This window comes from Melanostigma gelatinosum (assembly GCF_949748355.1).
Source record: "Melanostigma gelatinosum genome assembly, chromosome: 19".
Lineage (NCBI taxonomy): Eukaryota > Metazoa > Chordata > Actinopteri > Perciformes > Zoarcidae > Melanostigma > Melanostigma gelatinosum.
In genome coordinates, this window is record NC_136652.1 from 11,095,555 (window position 1) to 11,116,217 (window position 20,663).

At 40.8% G+C, this 20,663-nt stretch overlaps 3 protein-coding genes across 3 annotated transcripts in view; 1 reads left to right on the forward strand and 2 right to left on the reverse strand.

The window, feature by feature from the left end:
* The window catches only part of rngtt (RNA guanylyltransferase and 5'-phosphatase), a 72,924-nt gene extending 68,279 nt beyond the window's left edge, over positions 1 to 4,645 (reverse strand). The window contains exons 1-5 of the mRNA XM_079290803.1: positions 4,261 to 4,645; positions 2,999 to 3,108; positions 2,799 to 2,902; positions 2,602 to 2,690; positions 26 to 101 (exon numbers count right to left, since the gene is read on the reverse strand). Of these exons, the coding sequence (XP_079146929.1) occupies positions 26 to 101; positions 2,602 to 2,690; positions 2,799 to 2,902; positions 2,999 to 3,108; positions 4,261 to 4,324 (443 nt within the window). The 5' untranslated portion in view covers positions 4,325 to 4,645. The remainder of the gene's footprint in view (positions 1 to 25; positions 102 to 2,601; positions 2,691 to 2,798; positions 2,903 to 2,998; positions 3,109 to 4,260) is intronic.
* A 664-nt stretch (positions 4,646 to 5,309) lies between these two features.
* Positions 5,310 to 14,690, reverse strand: LOC306793697 (interleukin-6 receptor subunit beta-like). The gene is made up of 16 exons (XM_079291419.1): positions 14,573 to 14,690; positions 13,515 to 13,784; positions 13,277 to 13,406; positions 13,007 to 13,176; positions 12,807 to 12,919; positions 11,802 to 11,828; positions 11,513 to 11,669; positions 10,663 to 10,745; positions 10,310 to 10,532; positions 10,051 to 10,215; positions 8,869 to 8,964; positions 8,643 to 8,783; positions 8,410 to 8,550; positions 7,516 to 7,600; positions 7,223 to 7,304; positions 5,310 to 6,744 (listed from the first exon to the last, which is right to left on the reverse strand). Exons 1-16 carry the CDS (start codon positions 14,625 to 14,627, stop codon positions 6,355 to 6,357), a joined length of 2,328 nt encoding a protein of 775 aa, XP_079147545.1. The 5' UTR covers positions 14,628 to 14,690; the 3' UTR covers positions 5,310 to 6,354.
* A 2,304-nt stretch (positions 14,691 to 16,994) lies between these two features.
* rdh14b (retinol dehydrogenase 14b) lies at positions 16,995 to 19,273 on the forward strand. Its single transcript, XM_079291005.1, has 2 exons — positions 16,995 to 17,370; positions 18,446 to 19,273. The coding sequence occupies exons 1-2, from the start codon at positions 17,017 to 17,019 to the stop codon at positions 19,061 to 19,063; spliced, it is 972 nt and encodes a 323-aa protein (XP_079147131.1). The 5' UTR covers positions 16,995 to 17,016; the 3' UTR covers positions 19,064 to 19,273.
* Positions 19,274 to 20,663: the final 1,390 nt, after the last annotated feature.

The window sequence follows — 20,663 nt, forward strand, 5'->3', positions numbered from 1 at the left end:
GATTAAAAGGGGGTCCATCTCTTACCTCCAGTCCATCTTCTCCACCAGGTAAGCACACATCAGAAAGCCCGTCCGGTTGAAGCCATGCGTGCAGTGAACTCCTTCAAGGGAAAAAGAGGCAGCACAGAGGTCAAAAACTAAGAATCCTACTTTATATTTAATCTTGTAGAATTAAGCAAACACTTTCATGGTAGACTGCTGGAATCGCGACATCGTTTCCACTATCTGCACAATCGTATCCAATGTGTTCCCCTCTCACGGGGCATGTGCATCAAGTCATTAACGCAAAAAGACTCACAAGCAAATCCCTCTTTCCGTAGAGACCCAGGGATTGATTTGGTTTACCATGCAGGGAGGTAAAGAGTGGATGAAAAGAAAATGTCCGGCCAAAAACCAAACAAAGTGACCCTCTGACAAACAAGCAGGTGCACAGCAGGGTTCAAACTACACAAAATCAAACAATCCGACTCTCATATTTCCCGAGCAAAGGCCTGGCAATGCTAATGAAGATGAAATGAACCGACGTCAGGAGGACGGGGGTCACATTCACCAGCCCAACTAATAATTTGGACTTTGTCTACCACAGAGACAACAACGCCTAATCACCAGCTGGCTGAACACAGGACATTGCAGAGATGACATTCACACATTCTTCTCTGATGTTCGAGCAATTTGATTTACCAGCCAGGCAGCAGTCAGTCGGCAAGAACAGATCTCTACGGGGTTAAAGGATGCCGGAGCGAGGTACAGGAGAGCGCCCTGCTGTCAATACTGTGAAAGTGCAACTTCCAATGATAAGAATCTCCCAGGATGCCTTCAGGCACCGTGTCGCAGCAGAATATTGTTCCAAACCAAACTAACGTGGACAAATGAGGAGAAATGACTCGGTTGATCCTTTAGATTTGATTTTTGTGACCCAACTCATATTAACGTGCTTATAAATATGACTAAAGTGAGTGATGTTACTGGTGTGTCGCCATGAAGTTGAAAATTCAATACAGTTGAAACAACAGTGCAAAAACCCGCCCACACACAGACATCAACACAATTTTGCCTTTTGAACCAAATGTATTTAGTCAAGGTTTGGTGCCTACTGGTGTCCTTTCACCTCAACATCACCTACACAGTGTTCACTGGGAGAGCAGTACGGTTTCTCAGGTGAACCTCCCACACTTAAAAAAAACTAACATATTGATTTGCACGACACCGTCTTTGTTTTTAATGAATGTTGGTTAGAGAGCCATGGCCCTTTTGGAAATGTGCAAACGCCATGTGATGATTGAGCAAACTTTGGGGCAGCAAGTTAACGTCCAGCTGCTACATGGAGCGACTGTGTGGCCGTCAGCAGGAGACTGGTTGTGCTGGGAAGCTGTGTGATGTTTAAGAGTGTGACTATATGAATGTAAAACAAGCACCTCTTCATTTATAACAGAGTGAGGCTGCTCTCTGCTGGACACATAGGTGGATGCAACTGACGGCACAGTTAAGTCCTGCACTCTATGGACAAACATTACAATAAACATGTAGTATTACTAAATTAAAATGAATCCTATTTATAAACTATTATTACCTTCCTGTTCGGTGTCAGTTTTCAGTTATTAAGCATTTAGGAACTTGCCTTATTTGTAAAGGACAGACTGAATAATGTTTTAAAAAATAGATATAGAGAACTACACAGTCACCACAGTAAAACTATTGTTACTGTGAACTTAGGCGCCGAGTATGCAAGCACAAGAGTGCCAAAGTAATGTTTTTATTAAATAAAGCGGCGGCGCTCCTTCTTAAGATTCAAGGTTTTCGAGACGTTGCTCAGGCATTGAGCTTGAATTGGTGCAGAAACGAATATCTAAATTAAATCTAAATCTCAAAGCTGTTCCAACAGTCTCAGTAAATTATTCAATTTGCAAATTAATTTCCAATGCCAACTACTGCTTTCATAGATCTTCATATTCTTCTGTGAGCAGACGTGATACAAATTAAGCTTCCTGAAATTCAGTCACATTGATTTAATCTTTATAAGTTGAAAACAGAGAGAATGTTTAACTTTTTTTAATGTAACTACTTGGAACACTAATGCAATCCTTAAATCTGTCTGTAAATTAACACAAAATGTCACTATTTGAGTCTGTGAGGATATCAAATGTATTATCTTCTACTAAACTAAATATTACTTCATATTTATTATAAAATCAACTTTTAATTCAAAGATTAAAAGAACTGAAAATAACTGTTTTTACATTCACTTTCTGACATCACGCTCACGTCCCTTATATAATATATATATATATATGAGAAAAAAATTAAACAACCTGGTCCAGTGTAAATTATCAAAGCATTTCATAATTTGAAAATATTCTAAAACTGACAGTTACATAAACAAAAGGTAAAACAAAATGCAATCAAACCATCAAAGAGGTGCAAACATAGTGCCAACAACACGATGCTTCTGTTGAATATCTCTAGAAGACTCCAGATCATTGAAGCCTTCGAGATGAAAACTATTTCACAGTCAGATAAACATCGCTGACGATTGAAGAAAATACAAAGAAGCACAAAATCAGTTATGGATTGGCTCCGGCTGTTGAGCGGTGGTTTTCTTACCTATTAATTCTTCAGGATTCTTCTCGATGAAGTTTTCACAGTGCCTGATGAACATTGCCGTCGTGTCTATTGAAGGGCATTCTCCGTGGCTAAAACAATCACAATGACACTGGTTTTACTCACAATTAGTTTAACTCATGGCACTGTGGGTCTGGATAAACAATTATTAGTATTATTATGACGGAATTTACTCGTACCCTTTACACTGAACCTTCACATATTTTATGCCCTCTTTTTCAATGTCATTGCAGTCATAAAAACGCGTCGTGTTCGTCAAATCCACCAGCAAACCCATTTTCACCTGAAGAAAGACCACACAAATAAAGACATTGTGAGATGTGGGTTTTTCCACTTCAAAATGTCACTCTGAACTTCAGTCGACACAGATGTTACTTACTTTCAGACTTTTTAAATAGTTGAACAGCATGCTCGGGTGAAACCTGTTCGCCTCTAGAACCTGGTCGTCATATCTGGGACCCAACATCGTTTTCATCGGCAGGAATTTACCTATGAGGGGAAAACACAAGTTATGAACCGGTGGTCCTCAGTATTACACAATAATATCTATAATACATAATACGATAGCCTTGATCAGCTGGCTCAGCCAAAGCTTAATTGTTCTTTACAGGATGACATTATCCTCAATCAAATTGCTGAATTATGCAAAGCTCAGTCAAATAAACTGTGAAATATTGTCAACAATTACCAAGATTACCACAATCAAAATAAAGAGCAGGTTAAGAGCTGTGGTGGTGTTACATCAACCCTGAAATAGCACACACGTGATATTTGTTGTCATAGCTAAGGTGGTTAATATCCAACAAAACGGTAGAGATGTGCCTTGTACTGTCACTTCTGTCCAGACTGTATATATATATATATAGCACAGGCATGTTGTTACACATGTTGTTACACACATGGCTTTAATGGATAGCGACCACAACGCAGCATCATGCACAACCATGCTACAGGAGCCACTGTTTGTTTTGACACGTGATGCTTCGACAGTGATGCTAGCCAACTCAGTAGCACTTTTCTGATGCACTGTTTCCAGCGGTAAATAAACGGACGAAGGACAAACACACACATTTTGTTCAGAATTAAATCACAATTATTAAGTAATAAAAAGTAAATTTGTCCATGCATGTTCGCAAGGAGTTGGGCATTGCTCCACCCCCTCCCCCCGTTAGCCACTGGAGCCAAGTTAGCTAAACAAAGCGCCAAACCAAACTCCGTTTAAAAATGTAACTAACCAAGTCTGTCTCGCTACAACAGGACAATGTACCTATCATTTAAATAATGTCTCAGCTTCTGTAGTGCATTGATGTCATCCAGTGAGGTCGGCATCCCAGTTCATACAAACTATCGCTGAATTTAAATAAAAGGAGGATTCATGTGGACTACATTGCTCGCACAGCGTCACTATGTTGTGATGCTAGTAGCCTCGCCATGTATGAATGACTGGAACTACACAGAAATAATGGTTTAGTGCTGCTTGTTATATCATGACGTTTGGACATTTAAAAAGCATTAGAAAAGGCATAGCGATGTTAAACCAGCATGTTTTGTGCGACGAAGTTGCACTAAATTGCGTAGCTTGTAGCACTAGCACTGCGTAGATTAAAGTGCTTAATCTAACGTTGTGTTGTCTCTTCTCACCTGCCACAGGTTGTCCTCTTCTGGGACAATTCCGCCATCGAGGAGGGGGTCCGCTGTGTGACATGTTCAGAAGAGGCTTTAGCGCAGTAAGTCGCTGATAATAACTAAAACCTCAATGCTCCCTCGCTCAAAAGGCGGTGATCCCCGGGTTGTCGTTCACCCAAGCACCGCGGACTAAGGGCCCTTCAGCTACTAATTCAGGAGAATCATCCGACAAGTTCACGCCTGCAGTCAACTTTATGACGGGCCGGCAGGTAATTACACGAAACATAGGTTACTGCACCTCGCGGATGATTAGCATCCCCAAAATGATGTCATCTTTTTAGTCTGTTTTCCTGAAATCCAGATAGTTAGCAATTAGCTAGCATAACGTCACTCCAGTCACCCAAAGAGCCTTCTACTACTGGTTAATGTCTGTAGTTCAGAGAGACATCCCGCGTCATACTGCCACCTGCTGGCCTATACGAGGAATTACATTAACGTACGAAAAAAAATCATATAGCACCTTTTAGGATTGTTTAACTTTATCGATCGTCCGTAGTCTTTTCTACAAAAAAATAAATACATAACAAGAAGATTGATGTATGTTTTTATTTTTCCACCCGTCCCCAATCTAAATAGATAGAAAAAATACGTGCACGGGTGTGTAACCTTAACAAATTAGGCCTACATCTATAAATCAACATATTGACACAAATATCCCTCATCCTTAACATGTAGGCTACTGTTTTTATGCCAATTACCACTCTGTTAAAACCTAGTAGGACTGTATTACGAATTAATTTTATTGTCAGCCCATTGATAAATGTATATTATATCAAGACATCATCCTTTATCTTTCAAATTGATTACAAGCAGCGCATTAAAACCATTTGTACTTCAATAACAAGACAGCTTGTAAAACACAAAATGCATGTACTTTAGTTATTTATTTGCTGATCTTAATGTCTTGATAAACCCTGGTTATATGTGTTGTTGTTGTTGCATGTTCAATAAAAATAAATCATAAAAACCCATGCCAGTTTTCAAACTCATTTACTTTATGAATATACATTACATGTTGCAGTGTCCATTGGTCATTTATACAGTTTGACCCATTAAACAAACGTAATATATAAACATTCATTTAAATATATGATGATGCATTAGATAATTTCTGTAAACAGCTTGAGTGCAGTCCTGAAGCATTTTGTGCCCCATTTTCTACCTAAAAGACACGATACTATCTCATGCATATTTAAAATGAGCTGTGAAACAATAAATGCTCTACAATTAAGCAGCTTATTCATGTCATTGTTAAGATTCAATGCCAAGTTGTACAGGAACAATTGCAATGAGTGACATCTTTCCAGTGTCAAGCAAGCAGTTTACTACTGTTTTAACAAGCGCAGTCATCACTGATAACAAACAGGAAACATATGAAAATGAATTATTATTATCGGCAAAATTATGACTTTTACAAAACGATATTCTCACCATTTACATAAATCCTCAGCCTGCTAGGACAAACTTGTGCTTTGTCATATAATATTATACAGTCTGTACATGTAGGCTACATATTTGTTTCATCATTTCCACCGCATAATGTGTGCCCCAATTGCTCTATCAAATGAATGTTATCCACATCAAGAGTTCGGAATGGTCCACATTATGTCGTAGATGAAGACAAAAATTAATCCTTTTTATCAACTTTGAATGAATTCAGCTCAAAAAAAGTTGCCAAAGGGATATACCGGTACAGTTATGTCTACATAATTATCTCAGCAAAAGACATTAAGTTGACTTAATAAAGCAGCTACACACGTTGTTTAGTTATAAATATTATATATTGGTATCGATAAAGGATACACAGTAGCACAATTCTATTTACAGAAAACAGCATTTATGACCTGGCTTATGAAGTCTGACACAAGAGTACAATCATTCTTCTTTCCTCTCACTCCACAGTGGACACGTTGCCAGGCAGGAAGATGCCACACTCAATCATGGAAGCCTTTGGCAAGATTAAACCACATCTGCTTTATTTGGAGCTTATTGACTTGTCTTTGCTTTCGGAATGTTGATATTGTTTGGCTTTCACTCCCCTCACCTTGCCTAGCCTTGTTGTAACATGTCCAAAGTGACGTAAACCGTCACGGGTGCTATCTTTTCTGTCTGTTTCACTGGAACACGCTTACATTGTTTATTGAACTTGGAGGCAGAGTTTTCTGCAGAAGACTGACTTCGATACGGGCTGTTCTCTGAAGGAAGCAGGGCTGTGGAGTCATCAGGAGAAGCTAGATGCTGTGTTTCTACAGGTTCGACTGGGTCTACTAGCGCAGGGCCCGTGGCTGGGTCGACGTATTCCCCTGTCTGGTCACAGGCTGGGATACCGTCACAGCCTGTGGCGAGTGGAGAGGTGGGCGTTCGCTGCGTTTCCCCTGTGTAAACCTTGTCACAGACGCTTTCTGTAGGATTGCTGAATGGCTGGAAGGGACACGTTCCCTGTGGACACATCCACACAAAAACACACAGAAAGTGGATTATTCAGGAGATAATACCCTGGTTACAGAATCATATTTGTATGTACACAAAGGCTGATTCCAGTATTTACAGACTCAATATATTTAGATTTGGATCTTCATGTTGAGAATCACAATTTGAAGTAGAGCTGCAACTAACAATAATTTTCATTGTTTTCTCAAATAAACAATTACACAAAATAGTGGAATACTGTATGTCCATTATAATTCACCACATAACTTTTTGAATGAATCAATGTATAATCTTAATTTAGAGACAATAGAATCTTGAGCAGACTTTTTTGGTGTCTGGTCAAAATCTCCACTGGGATTCATCTATCCGTTTTCATGACGACCACCTGTTCATATTTTCCTCCCGGACCACAAATGAGCTAGAACTGGATCGTCTCACTCCCTCAGCCACTTTAAAACGGATGTAATTCCCTCCTCGCTGAGTTCACCTCTTGATGACTCGGTGCTGGCCACAGCGCCAATGAACTGAAAGCCGGGTTCGGCACTGGCTTCTCCCTGAATTTATGCCATCTAAAAAAAAAAAGGAAGATTAAAAGCAGCATTAGGACACAATTTTTCAAGATTTTCTGGACAAAATGTGATGCTTACTCCCTGTATGACCACAAAATGCAGTACAATATCTCTTTTATTACCGCTGACATGGAAATGTTCTTGGTTCAGCTTAATCTTATGAAATCAATCCATATTACATCATTAGTGACAATAAAAGATTGAAACTCACCGAACAGCGCAGCAGACTCCAAAGGATAACACAAGAAGTATAACGATGCTTCCGGAGACACCGACTGCTGTGATGAGCTGCGGATCTACGGAAGAAAGAATAAATTATCTTACATATTCGTTTGTTGAACTGAAAAAATGACTCACTGCTCTAGAACTCTATAATGCCTGCGGTGGGTGCATTACTGCATCTGAGCCAGATCTGGGCTGGATTAAAGCAAAGACGATGAAACTTTTCCAGGACAGCAGCTACTGTAGCCACAGGTGACAGTACAGGACATATATCTCTTCAAAGGAAGGCAGCTGCTGTGAGAATCTCAGCAGGCTGTCCCTTCCAACCGACGTGCCAAAGCCTGCATGCAACACGAGGGTGAATCTGTTTGCGTTAAAACACCAAGGTAACCAAGGTAACCACCAAATACCTCCAGGCTCTTCCAGACTTGCAAGAACAATCCACTCCTGAAGGTGAACACATTTAAACACTTCCCCAGAATTGCCAATCGCTTCATAATACGCAGAAGTGATGCCATCGCGGCAGAATTTATCAATTTCTGAGGGCCCATTCCTCTAAACATGACAGTTCTGTCAGGTGGTGGAGCCTTCACGACATTTGCACTGCTATGTTGTGTTGGTGCCAGTGTTGGCCCGAGCTGCTCTCAACCTATAACCCAACAGAGGGAGACGACTGTGTGCAATTGTTGCACATCGTACCCCTATAGTTCTACGAGTGCAGGCCTCTCAACGTTCTAGTCTTGGGCTCATGATAATGAAGGGTTAAAGGTCCACACTGTAGCTCCCCTAAGTGCAATTCCTTAGGACATCCAGCAGCTGCGCTCATAGAACGAGGGCTCAAATGTGTGTAAAATGTTTGTCTTAGCCCTTACGGAGTACTCACCAAACCTTTTGGTTTGAAAGAGCGTCTCACGGCTTGTGGCAGTTCCAGTAAGAGCTGTGGCATTGACTTGGACGCTGTAATAGGTGTCTGGATTCAGATTTTTCAAAGAAATGAACTGCTCTGTGCCATCTACGGGAACATCTAGAAGAAACCCGAAATGTCATAGGGAGGAACAGCAAGAGGAAATCTTCAACTCATTTGGAAAGTTAAAAACAAGTCTGAGGTGGACTTACTGAGCTGTGGTCCGTTCTGTATTCCATAGAAGACGGTGTAGTTGACAACAACACCACTGCATGCCTCCTGGGATTTCACATTCCAGCTCACAAGGGCACTTTTGGCGTCTGGATGAACCTGGATGGTGACATCTCCCGGATCTGTGGGGACCACGTTTTTTAAAAATCAGTCATGAAAATACAGAAACCTTTTCAGAATCATTAAAAAGATATCGGAATGACGCACCTCCTACTCTGGAGCAGATCTGAAGGGCTTGTGTGCCGTGACCTGTCTCGTCATCAAAGAGGGGAGTGACTGTGATATTGTATGGCTGCTTGTGGTCTGTAAGGAAGGGGAAAAGCGGCAGGTGATTGTTAAAACACATTAAAGTGCCGGCCGGTCAGGTGGTCCACCACTTTGGACCAGACTGAAATAAGACATGTAATATCATGACATTTTGTAATGACATTCATGGTCCTCAGAGGATGTCAACTGGCTTTGAGGATCCCCAAGATTTCCCCGTAGTGCCACCACTCGACAACATTCGAATAAAACTGGTGTGACGTTGAAGGTGCAATGTCTGTAATGAGGCTGTTTCACCGGCAGCAGAGCCTTCAGCAGCTGCTGTTACACGGGTTAGACTGATGCCTGTAAATCTAGATCGTATGGAGATGAAATGCTGACCCCTATCTCTTGGAAGCAGGTGCTAGGCAATACACATGTAATATCATACAATCCTGTGTTGTAATAACTGGTGATACCCATATATGCTTTGAATTTAGCATCATCATCTGGTCAAAGTGTTGATTTGTCCCAATGTTTTGTATGACATCCCCATCAGCAGCAAATGTATTTTGTGTTAACCGCTAACTAACCGCTAACACGCTAAACTAAAATGGTACGCTTGGTCAACATTATACCTGTTAAACATCAACATGGTACATACATGGCTGTTATAAAATAGAGTTTGAGAGAGAGAGAAGTTCAAGCCCTGGCTCCTCTCTCACTTCCACACCGCTGGTCTATAAATCCGACGACGCAAAGGTGCCGAGGGTTTCTGAAGCTGTTCAACGGGCAGTTCTGCCAGCGCTTCGTGGTAGCTTTAGTCCTGTTCGATTTCAGAGAATGAAGCAGGAAAGCAACGGAGAAGACCGTAGCGTATACCCATCTCTGTGAGCGGTGAGTCACAGTTATTGGAAACTCCACATTTTAAAATGTAAAATGCATTACAGACCAGCTTTCAAAAGTCAAAACCATTATTTGCCACACCCAGACGATGAAAGATAAGACACAAATTGATCTGATGGTGAAACAGGTGGAGTCACAGCCCATTAATCAGCATGGGTTTGATGATGACTCACGCCGTGGATCACTGTAATCGTACCGATACTGATATTACAACCATAAAGTGTCCGTTCTCTAACCCACCAGGCAGCGTTGTATTAGTGCAGTTGCTCTCCTTCCAATAGTATTGATTTCCATCGTGTGTCCAGTCGATCATGTAACCAGTGACGGGCTCAGTTGAAGCTTTCCAGCTCACCAGAAGAACGCCTTCGCGTGTTGAGGTCTGGATGTCGGTAACTTGAGTGAGGCCTGCCAAGTGAAATGAAGCAAATCACAACCATGCATCAGGGCAAAGCCCATTAAAACGAAGCAATTTGATCCATCAGTTGTGGGTTAGCCTCACTCTCACTCTCTCCAACGGCCGGAACACAGACAGAGTCCTCCACAAGCAGGCTTTCATTACGGAGGACTGCGAGTCGCATCCTGTGTGCATCTTGGTTCACGTAAACATCACAAGTTGAGCTGTCACATGAAGTATCCGTGTAGTTTACTCCCGCCATGGCTTCCGTGTAGGGAGTCACTTTGATCGTGTAGGTAAATGTGTCTTGGCACGTTGAAGGAATCTCCTGCGTGGACAGTTTGAAGCACTTTAGATCAATAACTAACGCAAGGAGCGTGTCTCTTAGCAAATGTAGGTTGTAAAGCTGAATTATGAGTTTGGAAATGATGGACGTGTATTTTTAAAGGCTTCCTTACTGTCCACATGGCATGCACTTTTCTAACTCCATTCCCCTCTGGTTCAGCCACCTTTCGCCACAGGCGCAGCTTGAAATCTCTCTCTGTAGTTCAAAACAATCACACATACAGAAATATGATGACACAGCAACACGATAACAAAGTGCATTGAACCGTTTTGGTCTGAACGAGAGAAAACAGGACCAGTGTTTACACTTGAGCTCATGGTAACCGCTGGAAACAACAGTGGGGTGTTTTCGGTTTCAACCAATAATTATAGCGCCACGCTATGCAAAGCAGATCTGTACTTGTGAACTATTAATCCTCAACTCTGTGAACGCCTGCGTCTGTGTCACCAGGCTGTCATTTCAACACATGGTGTTAAAATATGAGTCGTTTCTTTAAATATTCCCAATCAAGTCCCAACCTGCAACCCAAATGTGTCAGATCTATTTTCACTCACTGAATGTCAACCTTACACCATTTCTACACTTCTATACTTCAAAAAATGGATCTCATTTGCGATATTCCTGACATGGTCTGTGTCTTTCGTTTATTTGCACGTATATCAACAAAACAATGAGAATCGCAGGAACATTTAGAGCCACGGAGCTTGTTGTGTGGCAGGAAACTATCTGACTGTAGTTATTCAAGCCCTGGTACCTTAGTGGCAGCTCGATTTCCTTTACGACAGACATACTACTAACGTGATCAATCCAAAATGGACTAATATTCTACAGGCCTTTCACTATTACTGAAAATAAAATCCAAAAGCTCAAAATCAATGGAAGATGTTTTCACGTTATTTGTGCAAAGGTGATTGAGTCGACTGCTTTTATCAGGAGGGAAGCTGTTTGGACATTGCTCTTACTGTTGAGTTTGGTGAGAACGGTCTTGTTCTCGCTCCAGTCGCTCCAGGGGGCTTTGTCGAGAGCACAGCGAACTGAAAATGTGTAGTTACTGCAGGAATCCCACTTTTCAATGGTATCCTCCCCGTTGCTGTTCTCTGAAAGGTTTTTGCGCCTCAACTGGGAAAAAAGGAGAAAGATTTCTGTTGGAAACATACTTTCAAATACTTGAGAAGTCCCAGAAGGTCCAATGCTGAGTGCATTATTAGACCACCAAGACAGATCTGCAACGAAAACGTCCGTTTCTCTTACCACTGAAGGAGCTCCTTTATCAACAGCCTGGAAAAGAAACGGCATCAATTAGTCATGAAAAAACATCAGAATCAAAATCAGCTTCCTGCAACCTTGACCCTTCTTCGTATGCATCTTATGTGCCTCGTATAAGATTGTAGAATTTGTTTTATTTTATTTCTTCTTCTCTCATTATGTGACACATGGCGATTCCACCATTTCCACCATTTTATTGGAGGATTCTGATTGTGTACATTTAACCACTAAATAACCAAATTGAACTACAAATTCCCCAATTGAACGCATAAGGGAGTGTCCATGTCAGGCTTGTTTACCTTCTGCTAACAATCCCACTATGCATAGCATTTTATAGATAAGAGAATTACAGTTGCACTAATCTACAGATGTCAGCGATGACGCAAAATGATGATAGGCGTCAGAAATCTCAATGCACCGCTCTCCATTGAGTAAACCATCGAGAGAACCTCAGAGAACCTCAGATTTTTTCTGAAAGGTCGGATATATTCATCCCTGAAAACCAAACAAACATGGATTCACTTCAGTCCATTGATCCAAACGTACAGGATACAGCGTTATAATGTCAGTGCTTTTTAACCGTCCTACTATAAACTCTGCATTCCTACAACCGCCTGGAAATGTCAAATGACATGAACGTTTGCATGTCGCAAACATGAGAATCGATTGCACACGGCACATATTACGCACGTGTCGATGACTCTTTTTAGACATGAACTGTAGGCTGTATGTTTACTCGATCGATTACGGTTTTATTGTGTGAAATAACACACACTTTGGTGTTTTCCTGGCATGAGGGAGAACGTACGGATGACGGTTAGTCGATACTCTCAATCCAGTTCAATTCAGCTGGTGCAGCTGATTCATTTCTATATCTTTGGTCCAACTGGTTCATCGTGTTCTGATTTGTGATCGCCGTCATTGAATGTTGTGTTTTATTTCTGGGAAATACGTCAAATGCTGCATTCAGGTGATCAAAGAGGGACGTACCTTGCTGTATTTGACTTCACAACCACACTTTCTTGAAAGCGATGATCGGTTCCACTTAACAAGCACGTGATCAGAGGAGGGAGTTACAAGTAACTGCGGACGGATCATTTTCACTGAGGGAAAATGGATACGACGGCTCATTCAAATGCAAAAACGTGCTATGTTGAAACACAAAGAAATATAATTTACAAGTTACTTACATATGTGAAATGGGTGAAATTCACGAGGGTCAGAGTCAGCTTTCCAAGTGTCAGCTTCAGCTCTCACAGTAATAGTGATGTTACTAAAACACCGTATTTTACCAGCTGGGGTGGTACAGTTTGTTATTTGTGATTTGCAGATCTCAGCAGGGTGCGTGCGTGGCGAGTTACTGAAAGGAACACGTTTGATATTAAGTACACAAATCAACGAGACAAAGAATTGGTCCCACAATAGTACTTCCAAAAAAATGAGGAAAACACGACACTCACTACAATACAGTGTAGTTGATCTTCTGTGGAGGATCAATCTCATGCTGCCAGTTGCATGTGAACCAGTCTGGGGAAGATTCCCGTGACTGATCTTCACGATCCAAGACACATGATATATTGCTGGGTTTTACTGTGGAGAAAAAAAAAGCACATCAGCAACATTACTGCATTGCATTTAAAGTTATTGCAAGCGTCATTCATATCAAGTGTATGTAAGAACCGAAAATACAATTCTTACAGTACGTTTGGATCGTGGTGCCTCCAAGGACGAGGTGAGTATTTGCACTGCGGCACTCCAGCGTCGCTCTTTGACGGGTGAAGTTCCTGAGCGTGAGGACGGTGTGTGAGGAGTTGACAGCGCTTGACTGGCTTTCATCGGTGCGTTTGCCGTTCAGTGTCCAGAAGATTTTGCCAGAGACGCATGAAGTCTGGCACACTATCTCAGTGTCGGATCCCACTTCAATGTATGGATCTTCGGGGACAACTTTGCAGTTGTTGTCATGCTGGCCTTCAGGAAACGGGAATGTTGATGTTCATATTTAAAAAATGGAAATGTATTCTAGTTTGACACTTTAGGAAATACACTTGGTTGTTGTCTTGCTGAGAGTAAGATGAGAAGATTGATACCACTTTAAAGTCTGTTGACAGGTTAGCTTAGCTTAGCACAAAGACTGGAATCAGGTGGAAACAGCAAGGTTCGTTTGTTTTAGAGACGCTGGTGCAAAGCTTTCAGATGCAGAGTGCAAACATTGGCACATTGCAAGCTACTTAATTACAGCCCCAAAAGCAAAGAAACTCCCATGCAGGTTAAAAAGATCTGCTTTATCAGGCAACAGACAGCATGTCATTTGACTTCACAGTTGTTTTGGACCAAGGGACAAATTATACATTGTTATTGTATATTTAAATGTCATACAAATATTTCTCAATCCCAAGTTAGATTTGTGATTATTCTAAATAATATAGTCTTAAATAAGAATCATACATAGTACATAAAAGGTCAAACAGTATATCAAATAATATAGATTTGAATTCAGCTTATGATGTAAATTAAGTTTTTAGTCTCAGACTCAGACTTCAGGGCCATTCTGTAACTGTAAATAATAATAATAAAATGCTGATTGGATGAAAGGAATTACATTATGTGACTTTAGAAACATGTTTCGAGCTACAGTCCGACACTTGTGCTGATAAACCCATACCTCAGTCAACATTATGTTATGAAACCAAAACAAGCATTTCCCAGAAAGTACAGTCTCTGGCAAGTCAAATATCAAATATAAGAGGTTTACTTACCTTTACACATGGAGCGGGTTGCAGCCAGGATGAATAGGGCTAGAAATAAAAACATTTCTTTTATCTTTTATTTATTTCATCCCACTACCAGAAAGAAGAAGAAAAAAGACAAAACCACTTTTTGAGCAGTGAGATGTCCAGTTGCGCGAGATGAAATAATTTAAATCGCCTTTATTATGTCTGATAACACCGACTGTACCACCAGCAACGCATTTTTCCCCTCAATACTCTGTATTGTATAGCCTTCAAGTAACAGGAACTGAAGCAAACCCTGAAATAAACGGGAGGTGTTACCCAACTGGAAACACCGCGAGCTAAGAGGAAGTGAACTAACTGGTCGAGAGCCTCTCAGACTTCGATCATGTCTTTCTGTTCCCGGAGACACGTGAGAGTAACTTGTCAAGACAATACATCTCTCCGAAATACACTGCTATGACTCAGTTATGAATTACACGCTACCGATAAACAATAACCCCTTAATGGCCTGGCGCATATTTGGCTGCACCATATCCTGCACTAATGGATTCTCAGAAGAGAGATTAGATGAAGATGAAGAAAAAAAACAAAAACCGAAAGCAATTCAAGACATTTAATGTAAGACGAAAGGCAAACACTTAATTTATTGATGTTGACTACATATATATATATATATATATATATATATATATATATATATATATATATATATATATATATATATATATATATATATATATATATATATATATGATATTTGATATGCTACATCACATAAGTTATATGCAGCAGAAATCCACCCCCAGCAACTCTACAAGGACAGGAGTTCGGTCCCACGTTGTATCACTAATGTGCTGTCACACAATACAAAGTGGATCAATTGACTCAAAACCACGATAGATGCAATGCATACAAAGCCAGTAAAAAGAGGAAGAGAATGTCAGACACTCTCGCATGCCAAGAGCCCCTCAACCATGGAGTCACCAGTTCAGAGAAGAAGTCGACAGGGCAGTTCACCTGAGTAACAACACAAGGGCTTGTATTTGTAGCCCCTTATTTAGTAATTATGACCCCCATCAGCTGGTGCCTCAGCCACTTCCAGTCCAAGTCTACAATCTCATATGACCAGGGCTCCACCTAGTGTTCAATGTACATAATGCAGACTGTAACGTACTGGATGTAGTAATGGGTAAATTAGACTAAAACCATTCTGGAGAGATCGATAATAATTTAAGTGTTATTGATATTAGCAGAGCGTTTTGAAACAACTGTATTTTGTATAACGTGCAACATAGTTCGGTAACCAAAATACCCCGGAAGTAGAATCCGGTGTTTCGGTTTATCAAGCGACGCTGTTAACTGGCGACTTTAAGGGAACACGTAGCTGTCCTCGTGAATGCCGCATTGTTTAGTTTTTCATTAGTGTCAGAACTTTCTCATTCGTCACTTGTTGTTTGTGTGTGTTGAAACAGTAAGGAGAAAGTTGCCCTTTCTTTGAAATAATAAAGTTATATATATATATATATATATATATATATATATATATATATATATATATATATTATATATATATATATATATATATTACGGCATTCACGAGGACAACTACATATTCTCTTCCTATTTTCAACAGCAGTCGTAACTATGCCAACAGACGCATTCGTCTGAAAGTCACCAGTTAACAGGGTTGCTTGATAAACTGAAACACCTAGCTTCGGTAGCTATCATTGGTAGCTTATTTAGCGTTTTGAAACAACTGTATTTTGTATAACGTGCAACATAGTTCGGTAACCAAAATACCCCGGAAGTAGAATCCGGTGTTTCGGTTTATCAAGCGACGCTGTTAACTGGCGACTTTAAGGGAACACGTAGCTGTCCTCGTGAATGCCGCATTGTTTAGTTTTTCATTAGTGTCAGAACTTTCTCATTCGTCACTTGTTGTTTGTGTGTGTTGAAACAGTAAGGAGAAAGTTGCCCTTTCTTTGAAATAATAAAGTTATATATATATATATTATATATATATATATATATATTACGGCATTCACGAGGACAACTACATATTCTCTTCCTATTTTCAACAGCAGTCGTAACTATGCCAACAGACGCATTCGTCTGAAAGTCACCAGTTAACAGGGTTGCTTGATAAACTGAAACACCTAGCTTCGGTAGCTATCATTGGTAGCTTATTTAGCATGCTAGCATTAGCTACATTGCTGGTTTGCTACCGTTAGAATTTTAGTCGATCCGTTTGATTTCAGCCCACTTGTTTAACATAATGTTGGTTGTGTAAACGATTTTTTTTACAATACAATACCTACAATATATAGTGAAACACTGCTCGTTAACTTGACATATTTGCGTGTGGAGCATTTCCGGGGTGATTTTATAACTTTTGAACACATGATACACCGTGCCACCGAGAGATTGTGTCACACTCCCCGCTGACCTGTCCCCCGGCCCCAGCGTTCATGTCCACTGCGGTGATAGTAGCCGCTGTTGTCGGTGGTGGCATACTGCTCTTCCTGCGCCGTTTGTTCCCACGACAGAAAGCTGCACAGCTCCTCCGGTATCCAGCCGACACGATGCGAGGAAAGACGGTCATCGTGACCGGGGCTAACTGCGGGATCGGGAAGGCCCTGGCCGGGGAGCTGCTGAAGCTCCATGCCCGGGTCATCATGGCCTGTCGGGACCAGCAGAGCGCCGAGGAGGCGGCGGAGGACATCAAGAAACAAGCGGGACCAGAGCAGGGGGAGGTGGTCATCAAACACCTGGACCTCGCTTCTCTTACATCAGTCCGGAAATTTTGTGAGGAAATCCAAGAGGTAAAATGAGATGATAGGCTACTAGAATAGATGGATAAGTTAGCTTTTTTTCCAGCTGAGTTGACAGTTTGTTTAGCTGCTAGATACCAATCAGTTTAGCTTTTTAAATGACCGACTGTCTAGTTCATTCCAGCCATTGTCATGTCCTATACTAAGGAGAGCGTTACATGCACTTTAGCTGCAACGGGGACTGTCCATGGTGCTGAACTTCAGTATTGATCCTTACCACTGTTTATTTATTTGATAAGGGACAGTGCACATTAATAAAACATTCCTGTAAATGCGCCAGAGTTAACCAAGAGGCTATTTGTCATCTGTAGTCCCAGGGCAGTTGTTACAAAGTCACCTTAAAAACGGAATATAACATTAAATTGACAAAGTTATGCAATATTTACCCTTTACAAAGCATGCAGAAACAATGCAAGAAGAGGGAGTATTACGATAAGTAGAAACATCATTCAGGACACTCTTATACTACATTGTCAAGTACTAACAGGACGTGCAACACAGAGGCTCAAACAACACATACAAAGCCAATAAATGAGTGAAAATTATGTTGAAATAGAAACAATTAATAAATATTATAGATGTCAGTGTGATCACCTATAATGAGAGTCTGACAACAGTCACTTAAGCTGAGCCAAACATCCTTTTGATTCTTCATTCAGTACAAGTCAGATTACAAAAATAAGGGCTGCAACCAGCGATTGATAATTTTTGTGAATAAAACACACAAAAAAGTGTCCGTCACAATTCTCTAAAGCCCAATGTAACATCTTCAAATGTCTTGTTTTGTCCAACCAATCAATTTACTATATTGTAAAACAAAGAAAAACAGGAAGTTGTGACATTTGAAAACCTAGAACCATCGAATATTTGATTAAACATTACTGAAACTATTTATCAATTATCAAACCAGTTATATCCAGCTCTATGTTACTGTTATAGCATATTCTTTATTAATGAAGAAATATTTACATTTCCTTTCATTTATATGCAAAGGTGTTTTAGTCGTTGATGTCATCAAGTTTGAATTTAGCAGTTTTAAATGATTTCAATTTCTCTGACCCTTAAGGAGGAATCCAGGATTGACGTGCTCATCAACAACGCAGGAGTCTACCAGTGTCCCTACACAAAGACAGAAGATGGTTTTGAAATGCAGCTGGGTGTGAATCACCTGGGTCACTTCCTCCTCACCCGCCTCCTGCTGGACCTCTTGAAGACCTCGGCTCCCAGCCGCATCGTCGTGGTTTCCTCGAAGCTTTACAAGAGCGGCCACATCAACTTCGATGACCTGAATAGCGAAAGCCAATACGATAAGGCCTTCTGCTACAGTCAGAGCAAGTTGGCCAACTTGCTGTTCACGCTCGAACTGGCTCGCGAGCTGGAGGGCACGGGGGTCACGGTCAACGCTCTCACCCCAGGCATCGTGAGGACCAGACTGGGCAGGCATGTTCAAATCCCTCTCCTGGCGAAGCCGCTGTTCTACCTCGCCTCGCAGGTCTTTTTTAAGAGTCCATTGGAGGGGGCCCAGACTCCTCTCTATCTGGCCTGCTCCCCTGAGGTGGAGGGAGTGTCGGGGAAGTGTTTCGCGAACTGTAAGGAGGAGGAGCTGATGGCCAAAGCTACAGATGAGCAGGCAGCCAAGAAACTGTGGGACTTAAGCAGCAGGATGGTTGGACTCCCTAACTGAGCAGAGTACTGTAATGTGGATGGTATGTATTCTATAAAAAAAATTAATAAAAAGCAACCCCACAGACACTGCTCTGCAGGAGATGGCTTTTGAAAAGACTGATTGCCACCATGGGGATAAAATCATTAATTGAATGACATATTGTGCCAATGAAGTGTGTGAATTTGTGAGCAAAAGTGTGCGTTGCAGTGTGTTGAGCACAAAATGTAGAAAGCTTTGAATAAAAAAAAAAATGTAAATAAAGATGGTTCAATCAGAGATGCATCGCTGTGTGAAATGATTTCTGCTTTTTATTGACCTGCACCACAATATCTAACCCTTTAAAAAGTCTTCATCATGAACATGAATATATGTACAAAGCCAATAAAAACACCTCGGTACCTGTATACATGCACAAGAAGTCCGTGTTCTCCTGCAGACATTTATTTAGCTGGGGAAATCTTCCTGTAACCTGTTTATGGAAAAAGGGTTTCTTGTTTAATTACTTGACATTCAAGAAATCAGCTTTCTGTAGAAACATGTAACCCAGCTAGTTAAGACGACAAGAGCATCCACATGAAGTTGTGACTGTTTGGCTTCCTGGAAAGACACTCGGGGAACATGCTAAGAGGACACATGCTGAACAGTATTTTACTGTCAAAACTACTTTCACACAGTGAAGGAAATTCAGAAACATTTCAGTGCAAACAGATGTGGAAATAAGAACTAAAACGAAATCATTCGCTGTGTCCAGCAAACCTGGTCAGTCCTGTTTTATGAATACAAAACCTTGATCTTTCTTTATGGCAGCAGTGACCAAGATTCACACACGCATCGAGATCAAGCTCATCTCCTCGTGGTATCCATCAAAGTCCGAGCTGAGTTGTCACCTCCATTGTGAGGTCACATTATGTGTCATGCTGTGCAAATCCTCAGAAGAGCAGATCCATTCCTACTTCAGTTATTGTACTTGAATGCTACATTTGTGCATGCTTTATGCATTATGCAGTGTAAAAACAAAGAGGAGGTGGGGGGGTTGACAATGTAAATCAGTGAGACGCCGCTGCACCATGACTCCCTCCTGTGGAAGGATTCAATCTCACATGTAAGTCCTCTTTCACCTCAGGAAAGAGGTACAGCAAGACATACAGTGTGATATTCAGATGCATAAGTATGAATACAAGACGATTGCTGAAATCACTGTCGCATACAGGATAATAAAACAACTGTTTGCTGAGAATGCTGGATTTAGAGGTTGGACAAAATTTACGCCTGCTATTAGCTATTATTTTCCTCATGTCTCCCAACAATAATAATCGGCCAATTATTGTTGTCATTTGGTCTGATAGATAACAGAAAAACCACAATCACAATTACCGAAAGACTAATGGGAAGTCTTAAAATGTCTTGTTCTGTCTGACAAATATTTCAAAACCCAAATATATGCCGTTTACTATTACAGAGGATACAGAAGAGCAGCTAATTATTACATCAGAGAAGCTGGAACTTAAGAAATGTTGTCATTTTTTCTTGAAAAATAGTTGCTTTAATTCTTTGTTCATTGATTAATCATCCTTCCGAGGGGAGGTGATGTGTTGCTTTGTTTAATTAACCAACAGTC

What these genes read in the sequence shown, in the direction of transcription:
- LOC306793697 (XM_079291419.1), bottom strand. Translation starts at nt 14,627, where the DNA reads ATGTTTTTATTTCTAGCCCTATTCATCCTGGCTGCAACCCGCTCCATG. An exon ending in CACCACGATCCAAACGTACT is followed by an intron (nt 13,407 to 13,514) that starts GTAAGAATTGTA and finishes TTTTCTCCACAG; the next exon opens with TAAAACCCAGCAATATATCA. An exon ending in GATCTGCTCCAGAGTAGGAG is followed by an intron (nt 8,784 to 8,868) that starts GTGCGTCATTCC and finishes TGGTCCCCACAG; the next exon opens with ATCCGGGAGATGTCACCATC.
- rdh14b (XM_079291005.1), top strand. Translation starts at nt 17,017, where the DNA reads ATGTCCACTGCGGTGATAGTAGCCGCTGTTGTCGGTGGTGGCATACTG. An exon ending in TTTGTGAGGAAATCCAAGAG is followed by an intron (nt 17,371 to 18,445) that starts GTAAAATGAGAT and finishes CTGACCCTTAAG; the next exon opens with GAGGAATCCAGGATTGACGT.